Source organism: Ceratotherium simum, chromosome 29 (genome assembly GCF_057802395.1).
Source record: "Ceratotherium simum simum isolate JZ-2026a chromosome 29, ASM5780239v1, whole genome shotgun sequence".
In the NCBI taxonomy this organism is placed as follows: Eukaryota; Metazoa; Chordata; class Mammalia; order Perissodactyla; family Rhinocerotidae; genus Ceratotherium; species Ceratotherium simum.
The window spans coordinates 6,638,083-6,656,490 of record NC_141928.1 but is presented as its reverse complement, the minus strand read 5'-3'; the positions used below and the strand labels follow the sequence as shown (position 1 = coordinate 6,656,490).

Below are 18,408 nucleotides of genomic sequence, written 5' to 3'. Positions count from 1 at the left end.
AAGCATCCTATTCCACCTGCAGGTGGGAGGCAACATTGCATGCTGGGAAGAGCCCAAGTTCTGGAGCCAGACACAGACACATGCTCTGTGACCTCGAGCCAGCTGCTGACCTCTCTGAGCCTGTCTCTGCCTCCCCAGTGGGCATGACACACCTTCTGCATGGGGGCCAGAGCGGGGGTGCAGGGTGATCCACGCGAAGCCCCCGGGGCCATGCCTGGCACTGACCGAGCTTAGCAGAGGGCGGTTCTGATTGGGGATGTCCGGGCTGCCAGAGGCCCAGGACCGAGGCCCCTCTGAGCCGTTCATCCTTCACATCCCGGCCTTGCTTCAAACAGCTCAGCCTCAGGCACCCTCTCCAGCTTGTGGGGAATTGTCTCCAAGACATGCCTACCCCCTGCCAGCCCCAAACTCTGCTGTCAGCAGTCCCAGGCCCCAGCATGGTGTGTGGGTGTGCACGCGTGTGCGGGGTCAGAGTTCCCTGGGGTGGCGGGGGTGTGGCTGCACGAAGAAACAGCTCCTCAGCTGGCAACGGGTGAACATCCTATTCCCAGCCCCCCGGTGGCAGCTTGTCCAAGGTGGGGCTGAGGGACAGCCAGGAGGGAGCTGGCGGCGGGGGCTGGCTCTGGGTCACTCGCGTTCTTGAACTCCCTCCAGACGAGATGTCCGGCAAAGGCTCCGTGGTTCTGGCCTACAGTGGCGGCCTGGACACCTCCTGCATTCTCGTGTGGCTGAAGGAACAAGGCTATGACGTCGTTGCCTACCTGGTGAGGAGGCGCCCGGTGTGTCTGTTTTTCTGTTGTCCTGCTGTCACTCCAGCCGGCCCTACTGCTCTTTGTCACTCGTCCAAGCCGGGCTTCCCCTTTCTAAGCCTGAACTGTAGGAAAATGCTTCTTATTGTACTGTCACTTTCTTCATCTGTAAAATGAGCGTCCTTGATGTCCCCAAGTCCGAGACGCCCCCCAGAGCACGGAGGAGGCCGGCTCTCATCCGGGTGACTGGAGGGCTTGGCAGTGCTGCTGGGCCAGCCAGCCTGGAGCCGGCCGTTGGCTTGGGCCTGCTGAGGGCCGAGAGGGACAGACAGTCTTCTCCTTTCCAGAAGTCCTTTGTCAGCCCCCAATAATTCAGCAAAGATTGTAGAATCCTGCCGTGGTTGGGCTGGAAGAGACCTTGGAGGTCACCTAGTTCTGGGATGGCAAATAGGTCACAGGCCATAGGTCATAGGTTAGGTATGATGCCACTCCCCCATTCAGCATCCATGGCTGAATCCCTAATCAAAGCGGCTCCATTTCTCATGAACCTGGATGTAGCCTCTGAATGTTTCTCCATGTGGCTGTGCTATTCAGGACTCCTGGTAGCAAATTCTAGAAAGCCAACTCATACCAGCTCAAGCAAAAAAACCGAAAAACAAGACAGTTCTTGGCTCATGTAACTTAGAAGTCTAGGGGTGGGATGGCTTCGGGCAAGGCTGGATCCAGGTGCTTATCCAGATCTGTCTTCGTCGCTACTTGGCTTCATTCTTGGCTTCCCCCAGTGACTCTGACAGGAGGGCCCAGGAGTATTCTCATTGGCCTGAGTCACTGCCCACCATGGTCACCAAGGCTGTGTCTTGGAGGGCTCTGACTGGCTATGCTTGGGTCATCGGCCTGCCCCTGCAGTGAACAGGACACGTGATTTGCTTCTTTCCATCCCTGTGGAAAGAGACCTCAGGAAGGAAGGTTCTGTTTCCAGAGGAAGTGAGGATGGCACTCTGGACACAAAAGTTCAGCTGTTGCCAAGCGTGGTTTGTTGGCTGTTACAGTCAATATACCATACAGAACAGCTCCCCGTCCCCTTGTCATTCAGGTGGAGGGTGAGGCCCAGGGAGGGCAAGTGCCTGGCTCACAGTCACCTGGTGGGTGAGGGCACAGCCTTGAGTGGATGCAAAGAGCCCGCGGTGTGTTCATCGAGTGGTCCAGACCCCGGGCCGATTTAAATCTCAGAAAGGCACCTGCAGCTAGGCTCTGGGGAGATTCCAGAGTCCGAGGAGCAGAGTGCCAGGCCAGGTTCTGGGCAGCAGGCCAGAGAGCAGCCAGCAGAAAACAGGTCAGTGTCTAGACAGGGGGCCGCGGAACCAGGTGTCTTGGGACGGCGCTGCACTTGGCTGGGGAGGCGAGCTGGGGGTTGGGCAGTCCCGAACAAGCCGGGCTTTGGGGGAGATTGGGAGAAGAGATAGATGGGTTCAAGGAAGCCTCGGACCTTCAAGGCAGTGACAGCTCGTGTTGCGTCCCAGCAGCCAGGGTACAAAGGGCCGGGCTCAGCCAGTCCTTCCACCCACACAGGCGGCTTCCCAGTCGCCCAGGCAGCTCCGAGTGTCAGCTCCTGGAAGTATCTCAGCTTCTCCCACCCTGATTTGTACGCGGTCTCCTTTTCCCTGTTACCTTGGCCCCTCCAGTGGAAACCACCTCCGTTTGGGGGCTGTTGTGGGTGGACGGTGCTTGTCCAGAGCTCACCCCGGGGGTGGGAGGCTGACATCCTTCTCCCGCTCATTTTTCTGCCCCCTGCACTGATTGGGCCTCTGCTTCTGCTCCTCAGGCCAACATCGGCCAGAAGGAAGACTTCGAGGAAGCCAGGAAGAAGGCGCTGAAGCTCGGGGCCAAAAAGGTACAAAGTAGGATGCAAGATTTGGGGCTGGAAGTGGGGTTTTGACATGGTGGCGGCAGCAGTGGGTGTTCCTGTCCCAGAGCTCCGTGTCCCCTGCACCCCTTCCAATCTGTCCTCTGGATTCCGGGAGTATGAGATCAATTCCTCCTGCTTTCAGTGAATGCCATCGTCTTCCTGCCTCCCCAGCCAGTCTTCCGCCCAGCCAGCCCACCTCCCCCCTCCTCATCCTTCTATCTCATCCCCACCCATCCCTCCATCCATCCATCTGCCCATCCCTCCTTTATCTCTCTGTCCATCCACCTATCCTTCCATCCATTCAACAGAACCAGAAAACTCCAGCTGAGTCCCGTGCGTTGATTGAGCATCGAATCCTGTGGCAGGCAGGCCCTGTGCTGGGTCTGGGGCCCATGTGGTTAACGGGGCCAGCATGGCCCCTGCTCACAGGGGCTCACAGTGAAAGTGTGAGCTGCTCCCGTGGGGAAGTCCCTGGCACCGTGCCCCTTCACTTAGGGGAGTTGGCAGGAGACGTGGCAGGAATGGTGTGAAAGGCCACCAGCCCACCTGTCCAGTCAGAACCAGTTCCCTCTAAAAGGCGCTTATGCAGGGTTCCCAGAACCTGAGACACGAGCCTGGCCCACAGGAAGGCTCAATTAGCATGTTAAAATGAACGTGTGACGGAGTGAGCACCCACGACCCCACGTCACATCACTGGCCACAGGCCTAAACCTGGATGTCCCTCCTCAGGGGCGTGTCCCCTCGAGTCTCGGAGAGGAGTTGTCTGAGCTAGAGACCGGAAAGTGGGGTAAGAATCGCTGGGTGTTGGAGATGTGAGTGGAGTCTCGGGCAACACACGAGGGGGGTTTTTGTGTGAAGAACCGGCCTCAGTTCACAGCTCCAGAGAAGCAGCTCTCAAATTTTTTTGCACTCAGGCCTCCACTACCCTCTTATTTATTTGGAATTTTTTATGCTTATTTTCTTGCATATAACATTCAGAAGTGGTTCCCATTGCTTTTCTTTTCATTTTCATTTTCTTTCATTTGCTTCATTTTTTAAAAAAAAATCATTTTCTTTTGAAATAGCTATAGGCTCACAGGAAGTTGCAGAAATGGTACAAAGAATCTTCTGACCCCTTTACACTCTAAAAAATTATTGAGGGCCCCAGAGAGCTCCTGTGAATTACGTCTATCGACACTGTCACGTTAGAAATAAAAGCCGAAATTTTAAAAATATTAATTCATTAAAAAATATTAAAAACAGTACATGTTAACATAAGTAACATTTTTACTTATGAAAAATAACTAGTTTCCAAAGCAGAAATATTTCGTGAGAGTGGCATTGGTTGACATTTTTGCAAAGCTCTTTAATGTCTGGTTTAACAGAAGACAGAGGGATTCTCACAGCCGTTTCTGCATCTGATCTATGATGTGTTGTTGGGGTTGAAATTAGGAAGGAAATTGGGCCTTACAGATGTACCACTGGAAGCAAGAGGAATATTTTTATAGCCTTTTCAGATAGTTGGGGACATTTTTTACTACACCAAGCTCAACAAGTGAGAGTTTCTTGAAAGATCAGTGTGATGGGGAATCTGAAACTACAGCAATGAGTTTTTCATGCATTAAAATCCACTGGTCCAGGGCCGTCCCGTTGGTGTAGTGGTTAAGTTCACATACTTCGCTTCGGTGGCCTGGGTTCTCGGGTTCGGATCCCGGGTGTGGACGTACACACTGCTCATCAAGCCATGCTGTGGCAGCATCCCACATACATAATAGAGGAAGATGGGCACAGATGTTAGCTCAGCGCCAATCTCCCTCAAGAAAAAAAAAGAAAAAGAAAAAAAGTCCACTGGTCCATCTTACACTTTGAGTGGATCTTTTTCCCACGCAAGATTGTGTAACATCATGCGTTGGTCATTTGAAAAACATTGTCTCATTGAGTTATATAGATCTTCCAAATGTTGATACGTTTCCTGATAAAATATCGAAACATCACATTTGTCAGTATCACCACTACTCACATCAGAAGTGTTAGGAAGCTGTCGAGCTCACAGTGTCAGATACAAGTTTTCCGTAATTCTGATTTTTGCTGGAAAGCTTGAATTTTATCATTGGCAACAAATACTCGGATTTCCCTGGAAGTGGCAGGGTCACTTCATTCATTTTTGTAAAACTATTGGCCAAAAACCCAAGTCTGAAGGACCACGTTTTGTCTGTCAGTCCTTCTTCCAAGTATAAAAAACGTTCTATGAAAAAAGTGGCTGGTTCAGCTTGCAACTCACCTTGGAATGCAGCAGAAGTATTTCTTGTGTATTTCACATTTTGTACTTAAGGGTTGAGATTTAACAGTCGTAATCATTTTTACTGCTTCTTCAAGACCATTCTTAAGAGAATTGGCGTTGTGGAAGCGAGGCGTGAAGAACAGAAGTGCAATGCGCAGTTTGGTGCCTCTGCCCTCACTGTTGCTGAGGCGCCAGCCCTTTCACCCATCATTGCTTTTGCATATTCAGTGTGAATGTCCACACAGTGAAAAAGGCACATAAGGCTGAATATCCTTACAAAAAATGTTTTCACTCAGAGTCCCCCGGAAAGGGTCTTGGGGACCCCCGTAGGTCTACATTTTGAAAACCATTCCTCATCCAACCATCAGGGTTTCTCAGACTCAGCACAATGGACGTGTGGCTGGCTGTCCTGTGCATTGCAGGATGTTTAGCAGCATCCCTGGCCTCTACCCATTAGAGGCAAGAACCGCCTCACCCAACCTGCCAGTTGTGACATCCTCCAGATATTACCAACTGCCCCTGGAGGACCAAATCATCACTGGCTTTTGTGGATCACATCTGTCTACTGCGCTAGATCTTAGGTGGCAACTGAGTTTCATCTCAGGCCCAGCATGCTGTGCTGGGAGGGGTTTAATAACCACATGTAGTTTCAACTGGATGGTGTATCAGGATTGATTAGCAATGTCTGCCATGAGTGCAGGAGGGAGAGTAACAGTTCTGTGTGCTGGATTGATTAGTGATGTCTTGTACAGATGCAGAAGGAAAAGCGGAGGTACAGCTTGCCAGGATTCATTAGCAGTGTCTGCCTTAGACACAGGCCATTTGAGCCCCTGGGGCTGTCTTCCGACTGGGCCCCGTCCTTGCCAAGGCTCCCTCCCACGGGCCCCTCTGCCCACAGGTGTTCATCGAGGACGTGAGCAGGGAGTTTGTGGAGGAGTTCATCTGGCCCGCCATCCAGTCCAGCGCCCTGTATGAGGACCGCTACCTCCTGGGCACCGCTCTCGCCAGACCCTGCATCGCCCGCAAACAGGTGGAGATTGCCCAGCGGGAGGGCGCCCAGTACGTGTCCCACGGCGCCACAGGAAAGGTGAGGCAGAGGAGGGATGGCACTCGGGGGCCGGGCGGAGGGAGGAGGAGGCAGAGGAGCCTGTGAAGGGGGACACAGGCACCCGGGCGATGGATGGCCCTCGAGTGCGTGTAGGTTTCCCCCACAGCTGTCCGGCGTGCAGCCAGCAGGCTGGCCTATCCGGTCTGAAGAAGGGGACCATAGTAGAGATAGTGAGTACCAGGGGTGACAGCCTCACCCTGAGCTCCGTGTGCGGTGAGTCCCCTGTGTGTGTTCCACACACAGTGGGAGTGATGTCACCCTGTTTGGCAAACTTGATGCTGAGGCTTGAGGACACTGCCAATGGCCAAGGTCACTGAACGTGTGTCACCGTGTGGTGTAGGGAAAGGGTCGGAAACCCCGAGTTAGCAGAGCGGGGTTTGAGTCCCAGCTCTGCCAGGTCCTACCTGTGTGCCCTTGGTTGAAGCCCTTCCCCTCCCGGACCCTCAGTTTCTTCATCTGCAGAATGGGGATAACACCCCGTCTTAGTTTCCCAGGGCTGCTGTGACTAAGCACCACAGCCTGGGCGGCTTAAACACCAGGAATGTGTCGTCTCACAGTTCTGGGGGCCAGAAGTCCAAAATCAAGATGTCAGCAGGGCCGTGCTCCCTCTGCGGGCACTAGGGAAGGAACCGTTCCAGGCCTCTCCTGGCTCTGGTAGCTCGGTGTCCCTCGGCGTGTAGGTGCTTCACCCCGACCCTCCATGTGCACATGGCCTTCTCCCCGTGCATCGTCACACCCTCTTCCCTCTGTGTCTGTCTGTTTCTGGGTCCAAACTTCTCCTTTTTATGAGAGCACCAGCCATACTGGATGAGGGCCCACCCGTGACCTCATCTTAACTTGGTTACCTCTGCCTGGCACAGACCCTACCTCCAGTAAGATCACATTCGGAGACCCTGGGAGCCAGGGCTTCATCTTCTGTGGGGGACACAATTCAGCCTATGACACACCCCTACTCCCGGCCCTCGTGTGTGCCAGCGCACCCTGATGGAGGACCCTGTGGGGTGTAAGGCAGGAAGGCCCCCAGCGTGCTGTCCTGAGGTGGCAGTGCCCAAGAAACAAGACTCTATCAATGCTGACGACTCTCAGGCAAGGTTACTGTAAAGGACCTTGAGTCATGAGTTCAGTGGGTGGACACCACGCGAACAGCCTGGTACAGGAGGTGGCTGCTTAACAGTCCCACATCAGCAGACTCTGAACCTCCCAAGTGACGGGGAGCTCACTACCTCACCAGCACACATGTGCTAACCAGACACTGGCCCCCTGCACTGGGTGACAGTGCTGGGAGGAGCAGGCCCTGGCTCGTTGTGACGTAGGGACACTCGCAACTAAGATTAAGTTGGAGGAGCCGTGACTTGAGGGTGGCCTTGCAAGCAGCCAGCCCACCAGGGTGGCGGTGGTTCGTGTCTTTGAAAGCTCACGCGTCCATTCATTCATTTGCTTGGGCACTGTGTCAGCAAGCTGGTACCGGGTGTCTGTAAAGGCTGGGCGCGTGCTGGGCATGGCAACAGTGTTGAACTTCTTGGTCCCCTTCTCCGCCCTGGGGGAGCCTGTGTCCCAGCAAGGGGGAGGAGAATGGACGCATGATGAGGCTGCTGGAGGGTCCATGCCAGGGGAACCGTGGGGGCAGCAGGCAAGGGACTGAAGGAAGGCTGTCTTACAGAGCACAGCCCTGAAGGATGAGTATAGGTAAATGAATAACGGGGCACGAGAAGAGTGTGCCAGGCAGAGGGAACAGCCTGTGCAAAGGCCTAGAGACAAGAGGCCTGTCTCGAAGCGTGGGGCAGGAGCTGTAGCCATGAGAGAGGCATCAGGGTCAGGGCTGGGCCGTGGCCATGCCACAGGGTTGGGCTTCATCCCGAGGGCAATAGATTAGGAGGTGTGGGAGGGCCCCAGGCTGGATAGGGGGTGGCCAGCGACTCCCCCAGTGGGATGTTGGGGGTTGTTCTGGACTGAAATGGTGGGCTCCTGTGGAAGAAGGGGACTGGCGAGTGTGTCTCACACACACAGGCCCTGGTGTTCACGAACAGCCCAGTTGAGCACGTTTTGAGCAGGATGATGGGAAGTCAGAGGGGGAGGGATGGGCATGTGCGTGGCGCCCTCCACTCGAGGGCGGTAGGAGAGGGTGCAGGAGACCCCAGAGGTTCGGGACTCAGGGCTAAGGGGCTCGTACAGCTGTGGTCACATCCTGGCTCCACTTTCACGCTGGGTGACTTCACCCCCATGAGTCATTTCCCCGTCTGTAGAATGGGGATAGAATAGAACCAGCTCATGGGGCAGTCTGGAGCAATGAGTAGGATAATTCCAATGAAGTGCTCAGCACGGCCTGGCACGCGGTGAACCCTCAATGGAAGGGAGGTGCCCTAATCGGACGATTATCAGAACTTACTGGAGGCTCCTGCGAGCAGAGAAAGGTCAGTGAGAATACATGTCAGCACAGAATAGAGAAGCTTCCGAGCCGTCTCATCTGCCCATGATGAGATGAGCTGGGCAGTGAGCTCGCTGTTCCAGGAGGTATTCAAGCCGAGGCCAGATCAGGAATCTGGAAGGGCTCCTGCCTGGAGGAGGTCCCTGCGCCAGTACCATCAGGACTAAGGAGGGTGCATTCAGGGCTGATGGAGTGAATGGGTGTTCTTGGGGTCCAGGGAGAGACCTCCCCCCACTAGCCCCGCACGCAGCTGGGAATAGCCAGCGGCAGCTGTGTGCGTTGTTCCATTTGGCCACCAGAGGGCACCAGAGGCTTGGGTTTGATGCCTCTGGGGCTGACCCTGGAGAGAAGCTGCTGGAGGGGGCCACGGCCACCCAGCGTCCTCTGTTCCCAAGTTGGGTCCTGCAGGGCTTTGGTTCTGAGAAGAACACCCTCTGCAGCCTTTCTGTGGCCCCTTGGGACTTAGGGATGTCCCTGCAGTTCACTACTCAGTGTCCAAAAGAGGGACAATCAGACCCGAAACACCTCTGGGGCCCTCCAAGACCAGCGGTGGGAAGGCCACAGGGGACCAGGATGGCGCGGGGAGGTGTCCCAGTGCTACCCTGGATCTACCCTCTCCTCTGGGGGTGGATGGGCAAGGCATACTCCTGGGCCTCAGTTTCCTCTTATTTACAGAACCTGGGGAAGCCCCCAAGACCCTCCAGAGATAACTTCCTAGAACAGGGAGGTGTGAGTTGGGGGACCGGGGAGGCCCAGTGTGGGTCCAGAGAAATGCAGTGTGGGCCAGAGAGGTGGCGGGGAGGGAGGGGCCGGCCGCCTGCAGGGCTTGTGGTCTGGTTGGCTGGGGTGGGCAGCACTGACTTCACATGTCAGGAGGTGGGCGTCCGGCGAGATGCCGTGTGGCCCCAGAAGGCAGAACCAGGGCGGTGTGGGGTGGGCCGTGGGAGGCTGGCAATTCCAGAGGCAGATCCCAGGACACTTGGCAGGACTTTCTGCAAGGGGTTCACAGTGAGGAAAAAGAGCTGAGGTGCACACAGATGGTGGGGGTCCCCTACAGGCGCAGAGAAGATCCCAGCACGGCCAGTCCTGAGGTCCTGGCCATTTGGATAACTCAGCCACTGGCCTTTCCCAGCTTCTGGCTCCTGAGTTGCGCGATGGGGAGAACCAGTGCCTCGGGGCTCCTTGTTCCAGCGTCACAGGTGTCACCGTCATGCATTCGTTCACTCACTCCACACACGGAGTATTTACCCAGCACTGGCTCTCCTCCACGCCCCAGGATGCGGGTACAGGACGGGCTCGCACAGGCACTCGGGGACCGTGATGCTGAGACGTCTGGGGGAGCAAGAGTTAGCAGTGACACGAAGAGGGAAGGGCACCCCAGGCTGCAGGAACAGCCTGTGCAAAGGCCTGGAGGCGAGTGGCAGCCGCCCTCCCGGGGCCCAGTCCGGGCAGCTCCCGGTGCAGAGGAAGAGCTGGGCTCCACCCTCCCCGTCCCCCCAGCCCCTGACCCCTCCCCGCCAGAGAGCTGCACAGAAGCTGGGGTGGCCCTCTCAGGGCCTCCTCCCTGCCCCCCCAGTTTTGGAAGAGGGGCCTGGAAATATGAGCCTGAGACTTGGGCAAGGGTGCAGGGGGGCAGGAGTTTTGTAAATGGCGCCATCTGTATGGCTAGCCGGGAAGCAGATGGGACGGCCCCCGCCCCCCGCCAGCTCCTCCAGTCCCGGTGGGCGCCGCAGCCGCACTTACACACACCTGCATGTGTATCAGCGCGTGGACACGTGGTGTGTGTGACAGCTACGTCCCTCCTCCCCTGCCCCGGGGAGCTGCCAGGGGCTGCCCTGGGGTTGGGGTCCTGAGGTTGGGGAGGGGAGGACTGGATGGGCCTTGGCTTTTGTCTGGGACAGGGTTTGAACCAAGTGAGCCTGCATGTTTGGCTTCTGCAAGGGTCTCTGGCTAGAAAACAGATGGGTGTCTGCACGCGGGTCGGGAAGGGCAGCGTGTGCCGGCGCTGTGTGCCTGTCCGAGGATGCAAAAGCCGCCGTTGAACGGGGGAAACATGAAGCCGTGGGGACAGAACCGCCAGGATATGCAACTCCACGTGCTTTACAAATCTAAAATGAGTCTGCTTTGTATGGTGGCTGCCACTGCTCCAGAGCTGCGCTGGCCATGCGTCCTTGGGCAATTGCTACCGCCTTGTGCCTCAGTTTCCCCATCCGTAAGATGGGCATAATAATAGAACCTGCCTCAGGGGGCTGCTGTAAGGATTCAGTGAGTTCGTTATGTAGGGAACTCAGACGAGTTTCGTGAACGGGACCTATTAGGATGGGAGTGTTGCCTGCTGGCTGTGTGACCCTGGGCAAATGACTTCACCTCTCTGAACCTCGCTTCCTTCATCTGTAAAATAGGGTTAAAAATCCCACTGGCCCCAGGTGGCTCTCTGGGGTGACAGCCAGCACACAGTGGGTGCTCACTAAAGGGACTGAATGGAGGGTGAGGGGGATCTGGTCCGGCGCCGCTCGTGGCCCCGGGAGGTATTGGAGAAGAGCAGCCTCAGCCGCTCGGCTCCCGGCTCTGCGGAGAGGGCTGGAACCTGTGTTTCTGCGTCGCCTGACAAGGCTCTGGAAAATAACACGTTGCTCCTGCGGCTGCCGGGATGCGCCGTGCAGTTTTCACAGTAGGCGAGAGGCCCCTCTGTTATTTCCGCAGCGCTTGAGTCTCTCCAGCCGCCGAGCTGATGGGAGCAGGCAGGACGCTGGCCACCATTGTCTCTCGGGGCCTGGGCTGGGCTGGCTGCTGCTTCCTCTTCCCCGTCGTCGGCTCCCCGGGGTGTCAGATGAGAGATGAGTCTCCGTTTTACAGGAGAGGACGCAGGCGCAGACAGACCGGACCACCCCCGCAAGGGCGGTGGGCAGGGGGCCAGTACCAGGCCAGGCTCTGTGCCTGCGTCCCCTTCCCTGGCCAGGCCTCTCAGTTTCCCTGTTTGTGCAGAGAGGAGCTGAGGAGCAAAGGGCCCTGAGTGATAGTCTGTATCCACCCCCTCTCCCAACCAGCCTTATATAGATGGGGAAACTGAGGCTCAGAGAGGAGACAGGAGTCCCGATTTTATGGACCTGGGGGGTCAAAGCACCATGAACTTGGTCTCTAGGTTGGCAGGGGGGAGGCCAGGCAGTGGGACCTTCAGGAAGAGGCTGAGGTGTGGGCAGCTCAGGGGCTGCCTGGAGAAGGACCCGGAGTCTCAGGGAGCCGGGCCTGCAGCCCTGCACACGCACGCACCCCCTGAAGTGAGCACATACGTGACGCCATGTGCACGCCCCAATGTGTTCCCAGGTACGTGCACCCTGCACCCCCCTACCTGCCCCACATGCACGCTCACACACCAGTGCACACATGAGTCCCCACAGTCACGACTAAGCACAGGCACGGACACAGGGGTGTCCTGTCCTGCATGCCCACACAGCTCCGCTCCCGACTCAGGGTCCTGGGTTTGAGTCCTGACTACACTTTTGGGGCAGGAACCGGTGTTTCCTCTCCAAGAAAACCCAGTTTTCATCCTTAAAACGGGCCAGTAATAGTCCCCAGCTCAGAAGGTTGTGAGGCTGGAGGTGAGCATGTGTGTGAGAGGAGAACCACCCAGGGGGCCTGTCTAAGCAGCCCTCAGGCTTCCTGTCGAAGGTCATGGCGCTGCCCCTGCCCCCAGCGCCCCCACCCCATTCGTGGCTCCTGACAATCACCGATTCTGTGTTTCAGGGGAATGACCAGATCCGGTTTGAGCTCACCTGCTACTCACTGGCCCCCCAGATTAAGGTAAGATGCTGCTCCTCCCCTCAGGGTGGGCGCCAGGGGCTGCGGCTCCTGGGAGGCAGGGCATGGGGTTCTGGGAGCTTCCGCAGGGCAGGGGCAGGGTGCACCTGCATCTTCTCTGGTGGGTGGTGCCCCTCTTTCCCACAGAGAGCCAGCGGCAGGGGCACAGCCCTCTCTCCCCCTGTTTGTCCTTCCCAGGGATGCTGCCCCGGGGCTGGGGTAGGTCGGGGCAGTGGACAGAAAGACGTGGCTGCCCTTCAGCCCATGTCCGTGTTCCCAGATCTGGCTTCCCGGGTGCGGGCTGGAACAGTTCTGGGGCCTGGTCAGCTGGTGTCTGGGCTGCTCATAGCCCTCCCGGCCCCGGTCAGGGCCACCTGGCTAAGGCCCTGGCTCCTCGCTGGCTGCCTTAGCCCAGACCCCCGACGTCTTGGATCCTTCCCTGGGATGGGAATCACAGGATCTTGGGGAATCAACCGCTGTGGCATGCCACTCAGGTGTGAGAGCCCTCACCAGGACCGCCCAGCCTGTGTCTGCTGCCCCTGCCCCTGCAGCCTGACCTTGGACCTGGGTCTGTGTCCGTCCTTCCATTCGTCCATTCCTTCCCTTATTCATTCCCTCAGTATTTACTGAGTGCACACTTGGTGCAGGCCTCGGGCCGCGCTCCAGGCCTACGGGGCTCAGGCCAAGCAGTAGAAATGTAGTGCAAGCCCCACAGGCAATAGACAAAGCAAGATAAAAAACAACTGACATCATTTTAATAATATATTTTACTGAATCTGTATCCAAAATGGTGTCATTCAACATGTCATCAGTATAAAAAAGTATTAATAAGATGTTTCACATTTTTTTTTTTTGTACTGAGTCTTCAAGATCTAGTGTATGCTTTACACTAGCACATCCCTGATGGGACCAGCCACGTGTCAGACCACGGTGGCCACGTGTGGCTCCTGGCTGCCATATTGGACGGCACAGGTGGCAGTCTGAACTCCTTTGAGGCCACTTCGGGTGAAGCTACAGAAGATGTGCCCCCTCCCAAGCCCCCAAGGGGCTCTAAGAGGCTTCCATTTTTTTTCTTTTAAGTGGAACATCTTTGTCCCTTTAACCTGCCAGCAGCTGCTTGCAGGGTGCGAGTGCCCTGGAGGTGAGCCAGAATGAGCTCTGATGATCTAGTTTGACCGCAAACACGGGGGGCTGAGAAGCCCTGAGACAGTGGCTGCCTGTTGACTTGCTGCGGGCCGGTGGGCGTGGGGACCCTCCCCTGACCCCTACTCTCTGTGTTCCCACAGCAGCTTGGGGGGCCAGAGTGTCCGGTTTCTGGGTCTTTGTCTGTGGAGGCCAAGCCCAGAGGCTGGGATGGGGTGGGGGCAGGGGCCCAAGCTGGTCTCTGGGAGCTGGGATGAGGCCAGAGGGTGATCCCGGTGCCCTGGTCCAGGGGCTGCTCGTTGTAGGGCTGGGGGAGCCCTTCTCCCCCCACCCCACCCCCATCACTCCACAGCCCAGAAATCAAACTGACTTCTCCATCTAGATGACGCTCCCACCCCCGAACTGGGCTGTTGCCATCAGAGGCAGGGGCCTGGCTGGCTCCAGGGCTGAGTGGGGGCTCTTGGGGACCTGTTCCTGGCACCCCCAGGCTGGAATGGGCTCGGTCCCCTCGGTCAGGCTCTGACACCTGACTCCCTTCCCCACCCAGAGCAGCTCTGAGGTGCGGAAGGAAGGGAAGCAAGAGAAGAAGTGGGTGGGGGCGTATATCATCTCCGGGCCCCACCATCCCAGAGCAGGGCCAGGCCGGGCAGCTGCAGCTCCAGGGACCGTGCCTTAGTCCCCAGGGGAGTCCTGGCCCTGTGACCAGGGTGCTAGCAAGGAACTGGAGGGCTGTTTAGTTCAAACCCTCAGGTCTCAGTTGGGGAGACTGAGGCCGAGAGAGGCAGGACCTGCCCAAGGAGACATGGCCATTCTACCATGGAGCTGGGGCCTCTCCACAGCCGCCCCCAGTGTGGCAGGCCACATTCCTCCCCTGACTGTTGGGGTCCTCTGCCCACCCCCCATGGACTGCATCCCCTCTGGGGACACAGCAGGAGACTCCCATGGTGGCCATCGGAGCCACAGGCCCCTTAACAGAGAGGCCAGCTCTGCAGCCTAAGGGCCAGGAGAAGCCAGCAGCCGGGCCCTCCCAGGGCTGACTCTGTGCCCCGTGTCCAGGTCATCGCTCCCTGGAGGATGCCCGAGTTCTACACCCGGTTCCAGGGCCGCAGCGATCTGATGGAGTACGCGAAGGTATGGCTGAGTCCACCACCACCCCAGCCCTTACCTGCTGCCCACCCGGGGCTGCCTCCTGGGGGCTGTCTGGGCCGGTGTCACGAGGCCAGGGCTGAGCCCCATGCCTGGGGGACTGAATCTCTTCCTGCGCTGCCCCCCGTGGCACCTGTCCCCTGGGCCGGCCTCACAGAGGTGTGGTCCCTGCCTGGGCTGGGCCTCTCCAAGGGGAGTCCCCAGTCCCTCGAGTCAGAGGGCGCCTGACCCCCTCTGCCTCCCGTTCTCCCGCCACCTCTGCTGTGTGTCACTCACTGGACAGCCGGGGATGTGAGCGAGGCCATTCTCTGCTCCTCAATTACCTGGCTGCTAATTGTCCCCAGCGCTCTCCTGGGAACAGGTAGGCGCTCCGAGGGGCAGGGGCAGACAAAGGCCTTTGTCACGCCAGCCCTTTTGAAGTACAAGTTGCAATAAAACATATTAGAAGTTTTGCATCAAGATCCTTAGCTGCACCCCGGGGTACCTTTCTTTTTAGCGACGTGATGGCAGCCCTTGACAAACAGCCTCAATCAATCAGACGGGGAAAGCAACGCGGTGCACACACCAGAAAATTGCTCAGGTTTTTAAATAGCAGTCGCCAGGGCTGGCTGCGAGCTCTCGCTGCAGCCGAGGTGCCGCGTGGTAGGGGACGCCGCGGGGACACAGCCCTGCCCCTGCCGCCAGCAGCCCATTAAGACCTGGAGTGCTCGGAGGAAGGATCTCCTCCACCATCTGTTGTTTTATTATTAAGAGGGGAGTTTACAAGAGCAGGCCCATATGTTGCCAAACAAATTCTCAAATAGCGGAGCTATTAAGGAAACTGGGTTGGCGAGGCTTTTTTCCCCCTCCGTCTCCTTGATACAGAATATGAAGCACGTTTCATCTTTAAGAATAATGAATCGGAGCCCCCGCCCCGTCTACATCCTCACGCCTGCAGTCGTGGTTCAAGAGAGGGCCGGGGCTGAGCCGTACGATGCCCTTCGTTTCCGTTGCACTCCCAGACAAAAGCCGCTCCTGGGTTTCCCAGCACACACGAGTTTCAGGAGTCGTGGGGGTCCTCCTTCCCAGATTGTGGGGACAAGGTGCTTCACGCAGCTTCTCTCTCGAATAACCTTTTGAACAAGAAAGTTTGCCCCGGAAGGACGAGTCTGGTCCTTCAGCCACCCACCCTCTCTCGGAGGCTGGTATCAGAATTGCATTCTGGGGAGTCTGCACATTCTAGGAGGGAGGCGGTGGTTCTGCACCCAGGAAATGACTAGAATAACTGAGCAGCAACGAGGCTTTGTCCAAAATTCAGAGCCAGGCAGGATGTCAATCAGCTGCGACGAAAATCAGTGGGGCTTTGAAAACTCTGCTTTCAAGACCCATAAGTCGCCAAGGCAGAAAGGTGCTGTAGGAGGCCCGTGAAAAACACGAACTCACTTCACTTTCTGTCTCCCCCCAAGTCCATCTTCCAAGGGAAAAACACTGAGGACCACCCCATCCTTATCTTGCCACCATAATTAATTTTTTTTTAAAAGCCAGCCTACAAGGTGGGGAGCTGCAAAGCAGGGTGGTCTCCTGTCTACACATTGAAGGTGGTTTAGTTTCCTGTGTGTGGCTGGGGGGACCTCAGGACAGAGGGGAGGGGAACATAGATCTCTTTGGTCAGAACTGTCACTATTTTTGGCATTTGTGTGCATCTCCCTGCCGAGCAGGGGCTGCCATCCCGGTCCTCCTTCCTTCTCTCCCTTTCTCTCCTTGCTCTGATGGAGGCCCAGCGGGAAAGGGGCAAGCAAGAGTGTTTCCAAACTACCCCCCAAAACAAGGCTCCAGGGAACCCGACGGCTGGTTTTCTCGGGCCCAGCCCGGGCTTCCTCTCTGCGGGGATTTCAGCCCGTCTTGCACGGGACCCTGGTCCCCACACCGGGCCCGCTCTACCAGGAGAGAGCACAGGGGGTGCGTGTGGGTTTGACTCTGGGGGGGACAAGTGGCCCCCCAACACTGAGCAGCCTCTAAATGAGGTGCTCCCATTTGCCTGTGGTTTAAATTGAAGACTACACAAACTCTAGATTAGATGTGAGCTGTTTCTTTTAAAGCGAGTCTCTTGATGAAGGTTGGAAAAAAAAGAACCCAGAGGGTTTTAGCCTAATTTATTTTGAAATAAATAAAGTGGTGATGAGGGAAACACAGTGGCTCCCTGGAGGAGGCGTCTAGAATCTTACAGTCTTGGGAGTGAGAGCAGAGCCCTGTCAGGAGGGATAGGGGAAGATGCCAGTGGATGCTGTTGAGGCTGGAGCCTCCCAGGTTCTGGGAGCCACGCAGGCCGAGGCTCTGAAAGGGGGCTTGGTGGGCAGAGTATCTGGTCTCCCTGGCTTAAAGGGGCCGGGCTGAGCCACTCAGCTGCCTTCTGTGCCCAGTTAGCACAAGGAGAAGCAGGCAGAATGCAGTGCCTGTGCTGGATTCTAACCAGGTGTCAGCCAGGGCAGCACGGGGCCACTCAGGGAACCAGCCTCATCTTTAATCCAAAAGGCTGAGTAAGGTGGGCCTTCAAAGTGGTCGCCAACAGCCTTTCAGGCGCAGGGTCTCCGGGGGCGATGGGTTTTCTCCTTGAACCATGGATGGATCATTTGGGAAGCAAAACATAGTCAGAACCAATGGGGAGGATGGGGCGATCTGCCCGAGTTGTCCCCTTTCAGGGTTGCAGAGGGATGTGTGTGGCGATTGTGCTGAACAGGAGGAGATGGGTGGTTTCCAGAAAGTGCCATGAGCTAGAGGCACTTGTGGGCATCTCTCCTTTCCTTGGGTCAACACGAAGCACCCGTGTGGGCACAGACACCCTGGGTGAGATCCTTGGTGAAAGTTTGGTCCATTCCAGCCCCCAGCTTACAGGGTCGTGGTTGGGACCAGTGAGCAGTGTTGGGAGACCCTCGGAGCAGTGCCTGGCGCACTCACAGTGCTTCAGGGGCCCTTGAAGTGTAGACTCAGAGAACCTTCTGGAAGGAAGCTCCAGGGTCAGCATTCGCTCTGCAACATATCAGACACACGGTCTGGTAGTTTCTGCATGGGCACGTCCAGCGATGGGGCCCTCACGCCCTCCCCAGGCAGGCTGGGGAGACAGACGAGGCCAGAGTCTTGACTGCATGGGGGCCAGAGTTTGAGGATGTCTGCGACCTTGGAAGAAAACCAGGGCCGCCGGTCCTGCCCCTCACGTCCAATTCAAGCTCCCTCACGCCTGCTCTGTGTCACTCTTGCCTCCAGCAACACGGAATCCCCATCCCCGTCACCCCCAAGAGCCCGTGGAGCATGGACGAGAACCTCATGCACATCAGGTAAGACATGACCCAGCTGTCCACCTCTGTCCGTCAGAGGGCACCTGCCTGTGCTGGGCCGGGGTGTCGTTTTGACCCGACACACGTGGTCCCTGCCCTTACGGAGCCTGGGGGGCCTCGGGGAGGACAGACCATCTCTTACTCAACTCATTCACAGCTCTCGTTGAAGCTGTGCTGAGTGCCGGGGGGGAGACAATGGGCGCCTGGCGTCAACTGGGTTATCAGGGAGGGCTTCCCTGAGGAGGTGGCATTCGCAGTTAAAACCTCAAGGATGAAGAGAGATAGCCAGGGTGTGGGGAAGAGCATTTAAAGCAGAAGGAACAGCATGTGCAAAGTCCCCCCAGATGTGGAGCTCGGGGCTGTGCCCCAGAAGACTGAAGGAAATGCCCCGGGCCCTTCCATGCAGCCTGCAGCTCCTGCAGGCAACCGTGGTGGGCCCAGAATGTTCCAGGCAGGGTTGGCAGCAGTTGTTGGGCAGAGAGAAAAGGACAGACTGGACTCGTGTTGGGGGGTGTGGGGAGTGTGCATGGCATAGCTGTGTCCCTCTGCCCTCCCCAACTGA

General features: G+C 57.1%; 1 protein-coding gene across 4 annotated transcripts in view; it reads left to right on the top strand.

Moving 5' to 3' along the window:
- Nucleotides 1-18,408, top strand: part of ASS1 (argininosuccinate synthase 1) — a 54,805-nt gene that overhangs the window by 6,336 nt on the left and 30,061 nt on the right. For all 4 annotated transcript variants that reach the window (XM_087418919.1, XM_087418917.1, XM_014782259.2 and 1 more), the window contains 6 exons: nt 655-764; nt 2,572-2,640; nt 5,814-6,002; nt 12,193-12,249; nt 14,446-14,520; nt 17,776-17,846. In XM_087418919.1, the coding sequence (XP_087275045.1) occupies nt 660-764; nt 2,572-2,640; nt 5,814-6,002; nt 12,193-12,249; nt 14,446-14,520; nt 17,776-17,846 (566 nt within the window). In that variant the 5' untranslated portion in view covers nt 655-659. The remainder of the gene's footprint in view (nt 1-654; nt 765-2,571; nt 2,641-5,813; nt 6,003-12,192; nt 12,250-14,445; nt 14,521-17,775; nt 17,847-18,408) is intronic.